This window comes from Carex rostrata, chromosome 15 (assembly GCF_964058835.1).
Source record: "Carex rostrata chromosome 15, lpCarRost1.2, whole genome shotgun sequence".
Lineage (NCBI taxonomy): Eukaryota > Viridiplantae > Streptophyta > Magnoliopsida > Poales > Cyperaceae > Carex > Carex rostrata.
The window spans coordinates 4,479,719-4,495,070 of NC_135932.1; the positions used below are offsets into that span (position 1 = coordinate 4,479,719).

At 37.3% G+C, this 15,352-nt stretch overlaps 3 protein-coding genes and 1 non-coding gene across 5 annotated transcripts; 2 read left to right on the forward strand and 2 right to left on the reverse strand.

The window, feature by feature from the left end:
- Nucleotides 1–8,320: 8,320 nt before the first annotated feature.
- LOC144565904 (uncharacterized) lies at nucleotides 8,321–9,846 on the forward strand. Of its 2 annotated transcripts, none has more exons than XM_078315746.1 (2): nucleotides 8,321–8,873; nucleotides 9,559–9,846. In XM_078315746.1, the coding sequence occupies exons 1-2, from the start codon at nucleotides 8,427–8,429 to the stop codon at nucleotides 9,688–9,690; spliced, it is 579 nt and encodes a 192-aa protein (XP_078171872.1). In that variant the 5' UTR covers nucleotides 8,321–8,426; the 3' UTR covers nucleotides 9,691–9,846. The 2 variants fall into 2 exon arrangements, with proteins under 2 accessions (XP_078171872.1, XP_078171871.1); XM_078315745.1 differs by having other exon boundaries at nucleotides 8,331–8,879.
- A 703-nt stretch (nucleotides 9,847–10,549) lies between these two features.
- CNX7 (co-factor for nitrate, reductase and xanthine dehydrogenase 7) lies at nucleotides 10,550–11,310 on the reverse strand. Its single transcript, XM_078316803.1, has 2 exons — nucleotides 11,168–11,310; nucleotides 10,550–10,986 (listed from the first exon to the last, which is right to left on the reverse strand). The coding sequence occupies exons 1-2, from the start codon at nucleotides 11,187–11,189 to the stop codon at nucleotides 10,682–10,684; spliced, it is 327 nt and encodes a 108-aa protein (XP_078172929.1). The 5' UTR covers nucleotides 11,190–11,310; the 3' UTR covers nucleotides 10,550–10,681.
- Nucleotides 11,311–11,387: 77 nt separating this feature from the next.
- Nucleotides 11,388–11,469, forward strand: TRNAS-AGA (transfer RNA serine (anticodon AGA)). Its single transcript has one exon. It is a non-coding gene; the product is annotated as a tRNA-Ser (tRNA).
- Nucleotides 11,470–12,015: 546 nt separating this feature from the next.
- Nucleotides 12,016–14,614, reverse strand: LOC144566339 (ras-related protein RABA2a-like). The gene is made up of 3 exons (XM_078316352.1): nucleotides 14,304–14,614; nucleotides 13,054–13,258; nucleotides 12,016–12,517 (listed from the first exon to the last, which is right to left on the reverse strand). The coding sequence occupies exons 1-3, from the start codon at nucleotides 14,472–14,474 to the stop codon at nucleotides 12,240–12,242; spliced, it is 654 nt and encodes a 217-aa protein (XP_078172478.1). The 5' UTR covers nucleotides 14,475–14,614; the 3' UTR covers nucleotides 12,016–12,239.
- Between the last annotated feature and the right edge of the window lie 738 nt (nucleotides 14,615–15,352).

Consider the following 15,352-nt stretch of genomic DNA (forward strand, 5'->3'; position numbering starts at 1 on the left):
GCTCACCCGCACTGGATCTGAGTGCGGACGCACTCAGGACTTAACCAAATTTTGGGGAGCTTTTGGGAGCCCAGTGTGGGTGGCTCACCCGCACTGGATCTGAGTGCGGACGCACTCAGTACTTAGCCAATTTTTTGGGAACTTCAGAACAACAGAGGAAAAAGTCTCCAGTGCGGGTGAACCACCCGCACTGAGAACTTAGTCGATTTTCTGGAAGTTCAATGCAGAAAAAAGTCCGAGCGCAGTGCGGACGCACTCAGGATACAGACTATTTTTGGGCAGAATTTTAAAGCGGTTACTTAGACACGTTTTGACCCAGTGCGGACGCACTGAATCTAGTGCGGGTGAACCACCCGCACTCGTGTCACCAAAAGTGTATAACTATATATAGATGGGTCCCCAAGGCACAAGATGAACCAACTCAACTCAGAATTCTTAAAAGAGGTTATTCTTAGACAGAATTCTCAGAGCCTTCTCCCTTCTTCCACCATCAAAGAATTGAGAGGAGAAATCCATTAGAAACTTGGAAATGATTTCTCAAGGGCGATCTTGTTGTTTTGGAAGACCTAATCTAAGATTCAACCAAAAGGGCGTGAAAGGAAAAACTACATTGAACGGCCAAAAATATAATTATAGTCATAGTCTGAAGGGTGCTAAGCCACCTCAAAATTTTCAAAATTTACTACCAAATTTATAGAAACTCTTATTGATATTTTTCTTAGAGTAAAGTTAGCGTGTGACATGCTCACCAAGAAAGTTTGGTGAGCATAACTTCAAAAGTATATCGGATCGACGTTAAATGCCAAATCCAAACCGTTGAAATCCATGTACTTCATGAGTGATGCATATACATGCAAAATTTTGAAAGTTTCGAGTTTATTTGCTACACGGTCAAGTGGTCAAAGAAATAATAAAAATTGAATATATAAAATAACTTATAATAAAATGTTCATTTCTTTGACCACTTGACCGTGTAGCAAATAAACTCGAAACTTTCAAAATTTTGCATATATATGCATCACTCATGAAGTACATGGATTTCAACGGTTTGGATTTGGCATTTGACGTTGATCCGATATGCTTTTAGAGTTATGCTCACCAAACTTTCTTGGTGAGCATGTCACACGCTAGCTTTACTCTTTTTCTTATATATGTATTAGCACCCCTAATAATTTAATAAATTTAAAGGGACTTGAATGTAAACTTTAAAACTCAAAATCACGGATTGGGCTTCCATGTCTATTTGGGTGCTTCGATTTCTGTGTGTGCACAGTGAAAAAAGAAAATGTTTTTTTTTTTCAAAAAAGATCGTACCAGAGGGTTTAAAAAGGTAGGTATGCACCAGATAAAAGTATTCAAGGAATAACACTAGAAACAAGGGATGCTAAGAATATGAATGGTCAAGCAAAGATGCTACTGTGTCTTCGGAGATCAACAATAAAGAATAAAATAGTGACTAATCCAATGAAAACGAAAAAAAGTCCCAACTAGAGATGAGCACTAAACTTCAATGAGACAAAGCATTAGAACATATCAGTACAATAACAGATTAAGATCTTTGCTAAGACTAACATATACTTTATGTAATCTGTATGCTTAAGCTTCAAGTCAATGAATTATTTAGTCCAGATAGGCAAGTCAAATACATTAAGCTTAACACAATCCATTTTTCTGGAAGCAAGCATTCAGCCATAAGTTAAATTCTGGCTAGAAGCACTATAACGAAGGATGAGTTTTGTCACATCCCGCGACCACGGGTCGCGACAGTACCCCGCCGTAAGCATACAATACTGTGTATGCTTACAAAGAAATTAACATTTCAATCAGGAAATCAAGACAATAAATTATATAAAACAAGTTTCTAAATATAAATCAGAGTACACAGTCTGGTCAGAGTATAATACATCAAAAGTATCTCCCCCGAATACTAACTGTAAGGCCTAACCTAGATCTATATAACAAAATATGTCTAGGGTCATAGAAGGGTAGACTACCAAAGGCCTACTACTCGCGTGCCTCCCCGAAATCAGTCACACCAAAACCTGTAAAATAACCCGAAGGGTGGGGGTGAGAATAAATTCTTAGTGCGAATGTGCCACAGTTAGATTATTGGACTTGCAATCAAATTCCATATTCAGAAATGAAATCCATACAATAGCAATTCAAACAGATACATATTCATAAATAAAAGAATGCATATGCTCGACTACAATTCAACCAGCTGAATCACAATTAACGGAATTTCCAAGATGAATTTCAAACACAACACATATTTGGCTTAACTCGACTCATTAGGGCTTGTAGCAACTACAGATGTTCATTCGAGTTGGACCCTTTATCTGACCCTTGTCTGTAGGGTTACTGACACCTACAGACGTTCCACCGAGCTGGACCCTTTATCTGACACCCATCTGTAATCGCTTGGCTTAACTGTTTATTAAGGTCTGATTCAAGTCATATAAAGAAAATCCTCTTTGGAATCATTCCAATGTTCGTAATATTCAATTGACCGTCCAAACGCATTAACACGTAGGAGAATGCCACCGAGCCATAGACGTAATGTCACACCCCGCGGTCACGGGTTGTAACAGTCCCCCGCCGTAAGCATACAACGCCGTGTATGCTTACAAGGCAATTAACAATTTAATCCAAACAACAAGCAATATAAAACAAGTTTCTAATATATAATAAGAGTACACAGTCTGGACAGAAAATAATATAACAAAAGTATCTCATCTGGATACCAACCATGAGGCCTACCCTAAATCTATACAACAAAACATAAATAGGGTCATGTAATGGTAAGCTACTAAGGCCTACTACTTTCGTGCCTCTCCGGAATCAGTCGCACCAGTACCTGTAAAGTAACCCGAAGGGTGGGGGTGAGAATAAATTCTCAGTGCGAATTTGCCACAGTTAGACTATTGGACTTGCAATCAAACTCCATATTCAAAAATGAAACCCATGCAATAGCAATTCAAACAGATGTATATATATTCATAAATAACAGAATGCCAATACTCGACAACAAATAAATCGAACTGAATCACAGTTTACGGAATTTCCAAGATGAATTTCAAACACAACACATATTTGGCTTAACTCGACTCATTAGGGCTTGTAGCAACTACAGATGTTCTTTCGAGCTGGACCCTTTATCAAACCCACATCTGTAGGGTTACTGACACCTACAGATGGCCCACCGAGCTGGACCCTTTATCTGACACCCATCTGTAATCGCTTGGCTTAACCGTTTATTAAGGTCTGGTTCAAATCATATAAAGAAAATTCTCTTTAGAATCGTTTCCAATATTCGCAATATTCAATTGACCTTCCAAATGCATTAACACGTAGGAGAATGCCACCGAGCCACAGACGTTACACATGTCACCCACGATTCAAATTCACACCTCATAACATAATCACCCTCCCTCGTCCCAACCGGTACTGGGAAACATTGAGGGCCGTTCACCTAAGGCCATTAGGATCCTGGGAATCAAAGTCAGCATACAGCCCGACTTTGCAAATTCATTGGATCCAAGTGCTTAACTTCGTAAATCCATTCACAAACATAGTTCGTGGTGACTTTCAATCAAATATCAGATCATAATAGATCGACACAACCAACAACCATACCAGCATGCAAATCACTCAAGTCACACCAATTCGAGTTTAATTTGATTGGGCTATGCAAATGCTTTACACAATTCAATGATGCAATCAATGATATTCAACATGACAAACGAATACACAGTTTAATTCCTGAAAATAAAGTATCAAACAAGTCCAATAATCCCGCACCTGATTACGACGAGCGTACCGCTTAATTAAGGATCGGGCGTCTCGATTTGCCCCGCAAAGTCTTGCTCGACCGAGCCTACACCTATATTACACGTATACTAGGTTTAACCGTGGTTCATGATCGAGGTATTCACTCGAGTTATATTAGGGTTTATACTTTCCTATTCCTCTTTCTTGCTTTAAAATCTCTAACTTCTCACAATTTCCATTTGGGTCTTCTAGACCATAAACGATCTCAATTTGGTAACAATTCATTTACTAGTTCACAGTTTCGATTCCCGTAACAATTCAATTCACCAAGTGGTTAACCCTAATTTGGTCAAAACCTCAAATTAGCCGTTAAAAGTTCTAGCAATTCAAGATCAAGAGGGAACCCTACCGATTACAAGTCTAATCAATTGGATTAAACTAATCAATTCACGATTATGCCCAATTTCAGTTTTGGCACAAAAACCCTAAAAATTGAAATCCGAAATCGAGCTGAAATCGAGAAGGAATCGGCAAATAAACGGTCAAAGAAGCTCAAGGAGCTAGTCTACAAGCAATTCGAATACAAATCTCGGGTTTAAAACGAAAACCCGAGAAATCGAGAAAATTTGAGATTTAGAGAGAAACGGGAAGAGAAAAGAATACCGAATAGGAGAGCTAGGAGAGATCCACGAGTGCTTACTCGGTTCCAGCTTCAATTTCTCGCAACAATCGGGGGTTAGAGAGAGAAGGGAAGCTCTCTCACTCTTTTTCTTCTCTCTTGGCGAAAATCACAAAATAATGGGGAAAGGGGCGGAGGGGAAGAGAGAGAAAGAAAGAAATTTTGGGCTTTTATGACAAGATACCCTGAGTGCAGATGCACTCAATTCAGTGCAGGTCGGCCACCCGTACTCAGCACTTAGAACAGATTTTCAGCAGTTGAAAATACACAGAAATATACCCGAATGTGGACGCACTCATTTTCAGTGCGGGTCAATCACCCGCACTCAACACTTGGCAGAATTTCGGTAGCTTGGAAAACACATAAAACAATACCCCAGTGCGGACGCACTCAGTACTTAGTCAAATTTTCATGAAAACGGCACTAAACAAGGAAAATGTCTGAGCGTAATGCGGACGCACTCAATTTCAGTGCGGGTCGGTCATCCGCACTCAGGACTTGGTCAGAATTGGAGGAAAAGAGAAATTGGAATCAGTGCGGGTCACCCATCTGCACTCACACCAGTGCGGAAGCACTGAGGAGAAATTCAGACAACAAACCAAGGCAAATAGAGGCCAGTGCGGGTCAACCACCCGCACTCACCACCAGTGCGGACGCACTGAGCCTATAAAGTCCCAAATTCTCAAAATTTCAACGCGGTTTCGATTCACACTTAACTTACTTATTTAGAGGAACCTTAATTAAGGTTTAAACTTCCATTTTGTTAGCATAATTTTTTGATTCATACTTTTAAGATATTCAGAAATAAATTATTAAAATTTCGTAACGTAACACGTAACACTTGTCACCCACGATTTCAATCCAAATATCAATACAATCACTCACCCCTCGTCCCAACCGGTACTGGGAAAACTGAGGGCCGTTCACCTAAAGTGCTAGAAGGATCTAGGGCTCAAAGTCAGCTATACAGCTCAACCTTGCAAATTCGTCGGATCCAAGTCAGCCATACGGCTCAACTTCGTAAATCCGCTCACACACACAATTCGTCGGATCCAAGTCAGCTATACAGCTCAACTTCATAAATCCGTTCACATACATAGTTCGTGGTGACTTTCAACCAAAATCAGATCATAATATATCGACACAAATGGCAACCATACAAGCATGCAAATCATTTCATTCATCATAATTCGAGTTTAATTTGATTGGGCTATGCAAATGATTTATGCAATTCAATGATGCAACAATCAGACATTCAACATGACAAATGAATAAACAATTTAATTCCTGAAAATGAAATATCAAACAAGTCCAAGAATCCCGCACCTGTTTACGACGAGCGTATCGCGTACTTATGGATCAGACGTTTTGAAGTGTCCCGCAAAGTCTTGCTCGACCGAGCCTACGCCTATATTACGCATAAACTTGATTTAACCTTGGTTCACGATCGAGATGTTCACTCGAGTTATATTAGGGCTTATACTTTCATATTCCTCTTTCTCGCTTAAGAATCTCTAACTTCTCAGAATTTTTATTTGGGTCTTCTAAACCATACACGATCTCAATTTGGTAATAATTCATTTACTAGTTCACAAATTCGGTTCCCGTAACAATTCGATTTACCGATTGGTTAACCCTAATTTTGTCAAAATTCGAATTAACCGATACACGTTCTAGCATTTCAAGATCAAGAGGTAGCCCTACCGATTACCAGTCTGTTTGGTCGGATTAGCCTAATAAATCAATCAACCTTTCCAAATTTCGGATTTGGTACGAAAACCCTAAAAGTCAAAATCCAAAATCGAGATGAAATCGGGAAAGAATCAGAAAATAAACAATCAAAGAAGCTCAAGGAGCTAGTCTACAAGCAATTCAAACACAAATCTCGGGTTTAAAATGAAAACCCGAGCAATCGAGAAATTCGAGATTTTAGAGAGAAACGGGAAGAGAAAGGAATACCGAATAGGAGGGCTAGGAGAGTTCTACGGCCACTTGTTCGGTTCCAACTTCGATTTCTCGCAACAATCGGTGGTTCGAGAGGAAGAAGGAGCTCTCTCTCTCTCTTTTTCTTTTCTCTTGGGTGAAATTCACAGAAAATGGGGAAAGGAATGAAGTGGGAGAGAAAGAACACAGGAATTATGCAAATAAACCCTCAGAATCGTCCTCAGAATCGTCCAGTGCGGGTCGCTCACCCGCACTGGATCTGAGTGAGGATGCACTCAGTACTTAGTTGATATTTTCAGCGCTTCGCAGGGAAAAGAACTGGTGTCGGTGCGGGTCATCCACCCGCACTCACCATCAGTGCGGACGCACTCAGTACTTAGTGTCATTTTCAAAAAAATTTGGAAAAGTCCGAGCCCAGTGCGGATGCACTGAGACTCCAGTGCGGGTCAGCCTATCCGCACCCAGCACTTAGTCAATTTTCAGGAATTTCAAATCAACACAGAAAATTCATGGGTGCGGACGCACTGATATCCAGTGCGGGTCAACCCATTCGCACTCACAGAAATTTAGAAAACAATTTAAGGAAAACAGAAGCCAGTGCAGGTCAGTCACCCGTACTCACCACCAGTGCAGACGCACTGAGCCTATAAAGTGTCAAAATCTCAAAATTTCGACGCAGTTTCGATTCACACTTGTCGTACTTATTTAGAGAAGCATAATTTAAGATTTAAATTTCTATTTCGTTAGCATGATTTTCAATTCTTGCCTTTAAAACATTAAGAAATTAATTGTTAAAATTCCGTAACGTAACAAGTTCCTACTTTAGAAGCACCATGTTTTTCTCAGAGAAGAGACCTTGATACAACTAAGCATAACAACCAAGTTTTCTAGCAAGCGGATCTAGAAGCTAGGTAGGTAGGATATTGAGCTACGAAAAACACCATTAGATTTCAAAGAATCCCCAATTTTGCTATCTCCTTTCATTTTTCACTACGATTGTCCGAAACAATATTTAAAAAAATAAAAAGATGTTGTTTAGCCCTCCTATACTCAAATTCTGGTTGTGCTCCTGATTATAGTGCAAAAAGTTAATCATCATTCATAAATAATAAGAAAAATCTCTAGGTATGTAACGAAGCAAAAAGTTATACTGCCAAAAAAAATTTATTTTGTCCAAATACTTGCCAGAATGAAAACTTTCAAAATTCATTATCCAATAAGAAAACAAAAAAAAATTACCTAAGTAGCAGTAGCTACTCAGCAAGGTCAGCTTTTATGAAGCAGATGTATTGCTGAAAAATCATAGAATTATTTTAGACATCTAGTAAAGAATAAAATTATATTATCTAGAATATCATTAAGTTCATATTTTTTATAAAAAAAATTCGAATTGAATTATTCAATGAGAGACAACATAAACTAATAAAATAATTGCTTTTACGAAGTTAAACTGCATCAAAATTAGCCAAATTAAAAAATATCTTACAAACTTATGTAGATTTCCATTCTCCATAGCATACTTTTACGAAGCAGTGAAAGGAGAATATTTATTTACAAAAAAAGATTATAAAAATAATAAAGAGAAAGGGGAAGAAAAATAATATCTTAATATTTCGATGCATAAAAAAATATTGTCTGAATCTAAATTTTGGATGGTAAAAATTATACTGATCCGAACTTTGGAAAGTTTTTTTATTCATGCATATCTTCAGCGAATCCTGAGAAGCTATAAAATAAAAAATCTTTGGATTGGTATAATTTTTACTGATCTAAAATTTACATCTAAAAATTCCACCGATCATTCTATATATCAAAATATCAAGACACTCTTTCTCTTTTTCTCTATTATTTTATAATATTTTCTATAATTAAAAAATCTCCAGTTAAAGTGCATAAAAAGTACACCTAAGCGGAAGAAATTAGAGACTTCAACAGTCCCCATCAAATAATATCTCTTGCAATCCAGCATCACTCCCACTTACCATTTAATCTCCTTCATACAAAAAAATCTCTTCCTCTCTCTAGGTCTCTCATGGCACATAGCATGGATGCACTTGAAGAGTGGGAAATCATCCAAGCCGACATCGACAGAGACTACTTCTCTCTTGACCCCACCAATGATACATCCCTTGGAGAAGAGCAACTAAATCATTACAGAGAGCCAGAGCAACTGAGGCAGAACCATCTATTACTACTCAACAGTGAACATGACTCATCTGAAACCGAAGGAGATGTGTTTGTCTCTGATCAGGAGAGGAACTCGGCCAGTGAGGAGGCAACGGGTAGAAGAAAACCATGGCCTGTTGTTTGGTGGAAGTCTCGGTTAGATAACTTGTTCAAGTACTTTGGTGTTGTTGGCATGGGTTCTAAGCTGTTTTGGTGCATGTCGGTAGTTGCGACCATGGTCGGTTTTGTGGTACTGAGAAAGAGGGTCTTCGGAATTAAAGACAAGGGAAGATCTGTTACCACCAGTGGAAAGGTATGTGTGAGTTTTATATACCGACAGTTGGCAACATTTGTTTTTAGACCAAATTGAGAGTAGCAACTAGCAATAGCACTTCATTCGTGTAACTGTAGTAATATTCAGTTCATACAGTGATAGATGGACTAAAATGGGCATTTAATTTAGGTGCCAAGTTTTTTGGGCACAAGTTTGAACACACTGACGTGTACTGGTACTGTCATGTGCTGATCCACATTGAGATATTCCAGTTGGTACAGTAATCCTGACCTGTACTCAATTCATTCATCTTTGTTTTTGGTTGCAATGCACTACAGCTATACTCTGTGATCAAATGTGATCATTGATCTAAGGTGCTTTATTAGTTACTTAAAATTAACTGCAAGGATAAGTAAAGATGTTGTAATTTGAAATTGTTATTCTGTAGAAAATAAAAAATTGATCAAGAAATTTGTTTCCACTTAGGTGAACAATTTTTTACTAATGTAAAACCCTTCTTTAGCATTTGGTCTTGTATCTCAATAGATGTTGTCCATTTTCTCCTTGCTTTTTTCAACTTTTCAGTCTGGCAATACTAGCCTAGATTTCTGGTAAGGAACTTGGCAATAGATTGTCACTAAGTTTATACAATGAATTAAACTTGGATATATATATATCAACCCACATTTTCTTTCTCCTAAACCTTGCTTGCATATTTATGCAGAAAGAGGCCCAATTTGTTGCTATTGCTGTACAACTCCATCAAACATTGTCAGAGGTACGACACATACCAGTGATCAAAATTTTACCGCCTGGGGGCAATGCGAATCCATGGGCTATTGTAACAGTAAAGTAAAGTAGTGGCATGCTAATTGCCATTTATGAACTATGGAGCAAGTTATGTGCTTGTATGCATTGTAGAACAATTTTCGTGGTTCTTTTTTCTTTTTTTTCTTATTTGAACAGTTTTAATAGATTTTGCATTTAAATATTAAATGTTACAATAACAGCTGTAACTTCTGTATCCCTCTTAATATGTTCTCTATATTTTTTTCTAGGCAAGTACGCACCAGTCAGTTCATAAGATTACCATTCAGACCAGTACCAGTATAAATCTTGAAACCAGTAATTAAATCCCAATAACCAAATAAACCCAAAAAAACCTAAAATATTTGTCTACAAAAGAGTTCTTTTAGCAGCTTCATACTGCTAACAGTTTAAAGACTAATTGTTTATCAAGTACCAAGAAATTCACACTGCTAAGTGCTAACACTTTCAGCTAGGCCCTTCCACAAAATTGATATTCCTACTGATAAGCTTCGACTTGATGAACTTTCTATTTAAAAAGGAATATTGGCGTGAATTTTCTATTGCAAACAAAACATTCAGTTGCAAGTGAATGGCACAAATTTAGTGTTTGAAAGTATTAATATTTGACTTGGCATCAAAACAACTATGGTCCCATTAGAAAGTTAGTCCAACAGAAGAAAAGAAATAAAAACAATTTCCCATCCTTATTGTTTCAATTTCAAGCCAAGAGTTCTATGATTTTGATCGAAGTTTTACAAAAATCATTTTCCATGCGGCGTACTTCAGTAAAAATCAAGAAGCAAAATTATATATCTAAAAGCACGCGTCGGTTCAGGTAAAGGAAGTCCAAAATATAGACTTTTTCAGTCAAAAGCACAAGTAGAATATCTCACAAAGGAAACATCTTAAATGAGAAAAATATCATGTTGATCATAATTGTCTGATATCATTCCAATATCTTGTACATAATTATTATAACTTAATATAACTAAACCCCCACCCGGAAAAAGAATATATTTTTTTTCCTAATAAGTTTTTTAACCCCCACTTATTGGAGGAATTACTGCCAATTCATCTCCACTCTTCAAAACAGTTGTTTCAGGTGCATATTCCTCGTTTAGTGCCAAGACCATGGAGTTGTAAATTTCCTCCAATTTAGGGAACCGATTCAACAAGTAATTCATACAATCTCCAGCTGTGCTACCAGATGGAATTTCAATGGTTAAACTAGCGGTTCCTGTAATATCTCTGGCCCTTGCGAAGAACAAAATTTTGATTCTAACTTCCTCTGGCTCTACCGAAGTATTTGGTTTTTGAATTTGGATTGATTCAGCGGTACAATCTGAAATCAACAATCGAAGACCAATCTTAATAATTGCAGATAAGAGCATCTAAATATCCATTTGGAATTAGTAAGTTACGCGATGTTGACATCAATTTGAGGATAAACATACATAGAAAATTTAATTTTAGCAAAAATATGCAGAACAGATAAAATCAGTACGTGGAGGAAATGAACAGACCTTTGGAGTTTTCTTGCGCCATAGGTCCGACCTTTCGCAGTCTTAGAAGCTTGAAGCAGTTGAGATGGAAATCGCACCTAATCAATTAGGTGCTGAGTATTGAGCTGACCCGTTTATGAAATGTAGATCGCCGCCGTTTCATATGAAACGATCTCTAATATATCAGAGCATATTGAAATAAGTTATATATTATTATATCCAACGAAAATGAACAAATAAGGTGGACGTGCCGGAGTGGTTATCGGGCATGACTAGAAATCATGTGGGCTTTGCCCGCGCAGGTTCGAATCCTGCCGTCCACGGTTTTTTCCATATTGATTTTTCTTTTTCAGTATAAATACTATTTTTCTCTCTTGCGTACTGCCTGCTAAAGCAAAATCTATCATTTTCTACAAAGCAGTTCTAAAATAAGGGGATAGAGTCTTCATTTACTTTTGAATAGTAAAAAAAATTGCAAGTGCAGTATTATCATTTTAGTTAAGATAATATAAACAAAACAACTTGGTGTATTAGTTTATTTGAGGAGTTGTAGTCTATATGAGAGTCAAAACCGACTGCAATATTTTGAGATAATTGAAGATAAGTAATTGACGTAATACAAGCTTTAAGTTTAAAGTGATTGAATTATGACTTTTTATTTTTATTCCGAAACAAAATAAAATATTCTGTTCATCTCATACAAAAGAACTCAATTTAAAAAAAAAAAACTGCAAGATAGTTGCTATCATTTCTTTCACAAGCCAGTATCTTCTGAGACTTCACCTTTTAAACACTCCAATATGCTTTCCACACACGTTAAAACGCACAGTACGCACTACACGCAGGTTATAAGTAATGGAAACTGACACTTTAGCTTTGAGGAAAAACTAGGATAATTTATTCTACAGAAAAACCAATATTATACTAAAAGATTGCAAAAAACAAGCAATCTCTTAACACCCAAAATCCATAAGATACACTAGGACAAAGAATGTAATAACAGGGAACTGCATTTTGGCCCCTGACGCGCTTTGCCATCTAAAATGTCTGACACATCACTAATTCAGAACATTTCTTTAATAACATCCAAAATCTATGTTGAACAACACTGCTTTTTGCCACCATTATCAGCCGTGACATTGATGGTTTTCCCCTCTCTAACACCAGTCGATGAACTTGCACCTTCTTCAGTAGAAACATTCTTCTTGCTTACGATCCTATATATCTCGGCCAGAATTAGCTGAAATGATTTCTCCACATTTGTGGCCTCAAGAGCTGATGTTTCGATAAAAGACAAGCCTTCACTCTCAGCAAATCCCTGAGCGTCTTCTGTCGACACTGTTCGGAGGTGCTTCAAGTCAGTCTTGTTGCCTGTAATGAAAAATTCAATATCCGCTAAGAGGAGACAAGGGTCTTTTCTGTTTCTTCTTCGTTTTTTTGGTTTGAAAATTTGCAATTAAATCCCACTTCTTGATTAGAGTGGTGTTAAGGTGTATTTGAGAATTTTAAAGTTTATCCCTTAACTGGACGTGCTTTGGGTTGATCTTGTTACCCCTAATACATGCATATTATATACAAGACGGTAATAAGATTTCTTTTCAAGGAGAGTATATCTCGAGAAATATAGCAGGATAAAGGATCATATAGGGTCCAAATTGGTACCATACAGCAAGATCCTGATACCAGACTCACATTGGTCGCAAACCAAGTGCCAACTTGATTTTAAATTTTATATGTGTAATGCTTCGTTGGTGCTTGTGGAGGTCTACTACCAGTAGGAATATCAGCTCATGATGCTTGTTAACTCTTAAATTTAAAGTTTATCTTAACCTCTTTTATAAGCAATTATATTTATTCTTAGTTACTGTTCAACTGTAGGCATTGGGATCAGATGGTACAAGCCATACCTATTAGCATGATGACAATGTTGGAGTCTGCATGGTCTCTGAGCTCCTTGAGCCACCGACTGACGTTCTCAAATGAGCTTGCTTTGGTGACATCATAGACCAGAAGCGCACCAAGGGCCCCACGGTAGTATGCACTTGTTATAGCTCTGTACCTCTCCTGACCAGCCGTGTCCCATATCTGCACTTTAATTGTTTTTCCCTCCACCTTCAGAAATTTTGCAAAGGAATGATATCAGTTCAGGAAAGATGACTTTAAAAGTCTTTTTAGAACCACCAAGGCATATTGATGGGAAAAAAAAGGAAAGAGGAGAAACTTTATGTGCGTTGCAAAATCCACATATCTAAAATATAATTTCTTGAAACATAAACCCCGATCAAAGACACACAAAAGCTAATTTAAAAAAATACCTGGTTAATCTCAACAAAATGAGGAACATGTGTGTTTTGGCATTTAAAAAAGAAAAAGGAAAAGAAAAAGAAAGAGGTGGGGTAAGTGACAAGGCAAATATAAGAAACTTCTAGTTCTGTACAAGGGAATTTGAGATCTTGTAGAGGCACAGGAATTTTTCCAGAAAATGACCAGCTAGAAAAATAGACCAGACTATGCAGTTAATGTGACAGCAACCTTATGGTAGTTCTAAAAACAAATATAATAAATATTTTGAAAATTGTAACTAAAAGACATTTGAAATTTGAAATTAGTCAACACTAATACAAACACTACAATCACATGTGCTGATGTGCAGTATAAAATAAAGTTTCACTGAACTAGTATGCCAACAGGTAAGATCCAGATCCCTAATTTCAATAGAGTATATATTTTTTATGTAATTACTATATTATAAAGCCAGCTTAATTCAACGCAATTATAGAAAGGAAAAAATATAAAAGTAACAATTGAATTAATATTGCATTTGGTTGCGCCTTCACTTGACACCACTATTATAATAAAATAAAAATGGTTTTCCTTTTCTTTGTTTTCCAATGGCAAATAAGAGACAGACTTGAAATGTTCAAGATGCAGAGAATTTACCAAATCATTGATTATGTATACCTTCCAGATCAAATCAAAGCATAATATCCTTAATTAGAAAAAGAACGAAAAAAATAAAAAGCAATCACTCTACTAAATGAATTACTGAACTCAGATGTGTTTTTTTTTTTTTTTGTAAATATTTCGTACTAAACCGGAATCCAATTTGATCAGTAGAATAAGAAAATTGGAATAATCTTTGGAGATGGATAGAGACCTGAAGCGTGCGCGTAGCGAATTCAACCCCAATAGTGGATTTGGAGTCTAGCAAGAACTCATTTCGCGTGAATCGAGATAAGAGATTCGATTTCCCAACCCCCGAATCGCCGATCAAAACAACCTTGAACAAATAATCGTACTCCTCTTCTCCAATCCCTCTCCTCGCCATCTCTCTCTTTCTCTAGATTCGATGTTCTTTTTCCTTTTTGTTTTTCTTTCAGAAAATTAATTGGTTTTTTTACAGCGCTTGTGACTTGTGAGGCCACTAGCAAACGCAAGTGACGAAAGGAAAGAAGGGTAATAAAAGAACAAAAAGTTTAAATTTCTTTGTTTTATTTTATAAATCAAACCCGGGCCAGGTGTCTCGGCCCATTATCTATTTGGGCCTGGCTTAGCCTCCAGTATTGATGAAATGGGCTGATCCAATTAACAGGTACGATAAAGGTTCAATTCAACCTTTTAATATTTGAGGATCTCGAGTTATTATGTCCCATCCAAACATTTTTTTTTTTTTTTTTGAGGAAAAATGCCCGTAGGCTCTCATTAAGACAGTTTCATACACAAGGTTTCACATGATCTGGAGGCAATAAAGCCCTCCATTGTTTACTATTCCAACCCAATTATCATCCTATTACAAAAATCTAAACAGGGGAAATGTACACCCTTGCACATCCCATTCCCAGTCCCTGCCATATTTTGCCAATAGGTCCGCTTCCACATTTAGTTCTCTTGAGGTATGCTCACAATCAAATCCTCTATGCTCTTTAATCTCCATCCAGCAGTCCATGATTTGTTGTTGTGCTCTCCAGTCCACTTCTACAGGAGGCTGGTATGATTTGCATGCTTGCACCAGCATCTTAGAGTCTGATATGAAGGTGCAGGAGCTAATACCTGCATTCTTGGTCCAGGTTATAGCCTCCTTGAGTGCCCAAGCCTCTGACTGGAGGGGACAACATACAACAGCTTTGACTGATCTGAACTTGACTAGTTCTTCTCCCTTGAACAGTAGCATTCCAGCCCCTCCCTTCCAGTCACTTAGCCATGAAC

What these genes read in the sequence shown, in the direction of transcription:
- LOC144566339 (XM_078316352.1), bottom strand. Translation starts at nt 14,474, where the DNA reads ATGGCGAGGAGAGGGATTGGAGAAGAGGAGTACGATTATTTGTTCAAG. An exon ending in TCGCTACGCGCACGCTTCAG is followed by an intron (nt 13,259 to 14,303) that starts GTCTCTATCCAT and finishes AAATTTCTGAAG; the next exon opens with GTGGAGGGAAAAACAATTAA. An exon ending in CATTGTCATCATGCTAATAG is followed by an intron (nt 12,518 to 13,053) that starts GTATGGCTTGTA and finishes TTTTCATTACAG; the next exon opens with GCAACAAGACTGACTTGAAG.
- LOC144565904 (XM_078315745.1), top strand. Translation starts at nt 8,427, where the DNA reads ATGGCACATAGCATGGATGCACTTGAAGAGTGGGAAATCATCCAAGCC. An exon ending in CCACCAGTGGAAAGGTATGT is followed by an intron (nt 8,880 to 9,558) that starts GTGAGTTTTATA and finishes ATATTTATGCAG; the next exon opens with AAAGAGGCCCAATTTGTTGC.
- CNX7 (XM_078316803.1), bottom strand. Translation starts at nt 11,189, where the DNA reads ATGGCGCAAGAAAACTCCAAAG. An exon ending in GGCGCAAGAAAACTCCAAAG is followed by an intron (nt 10,987 to 11,167) that starts GTCTGTTCATTT and finishes TGTTGATTTCAG; the next exon opens with ATTGTACCGCTGAATCAATC.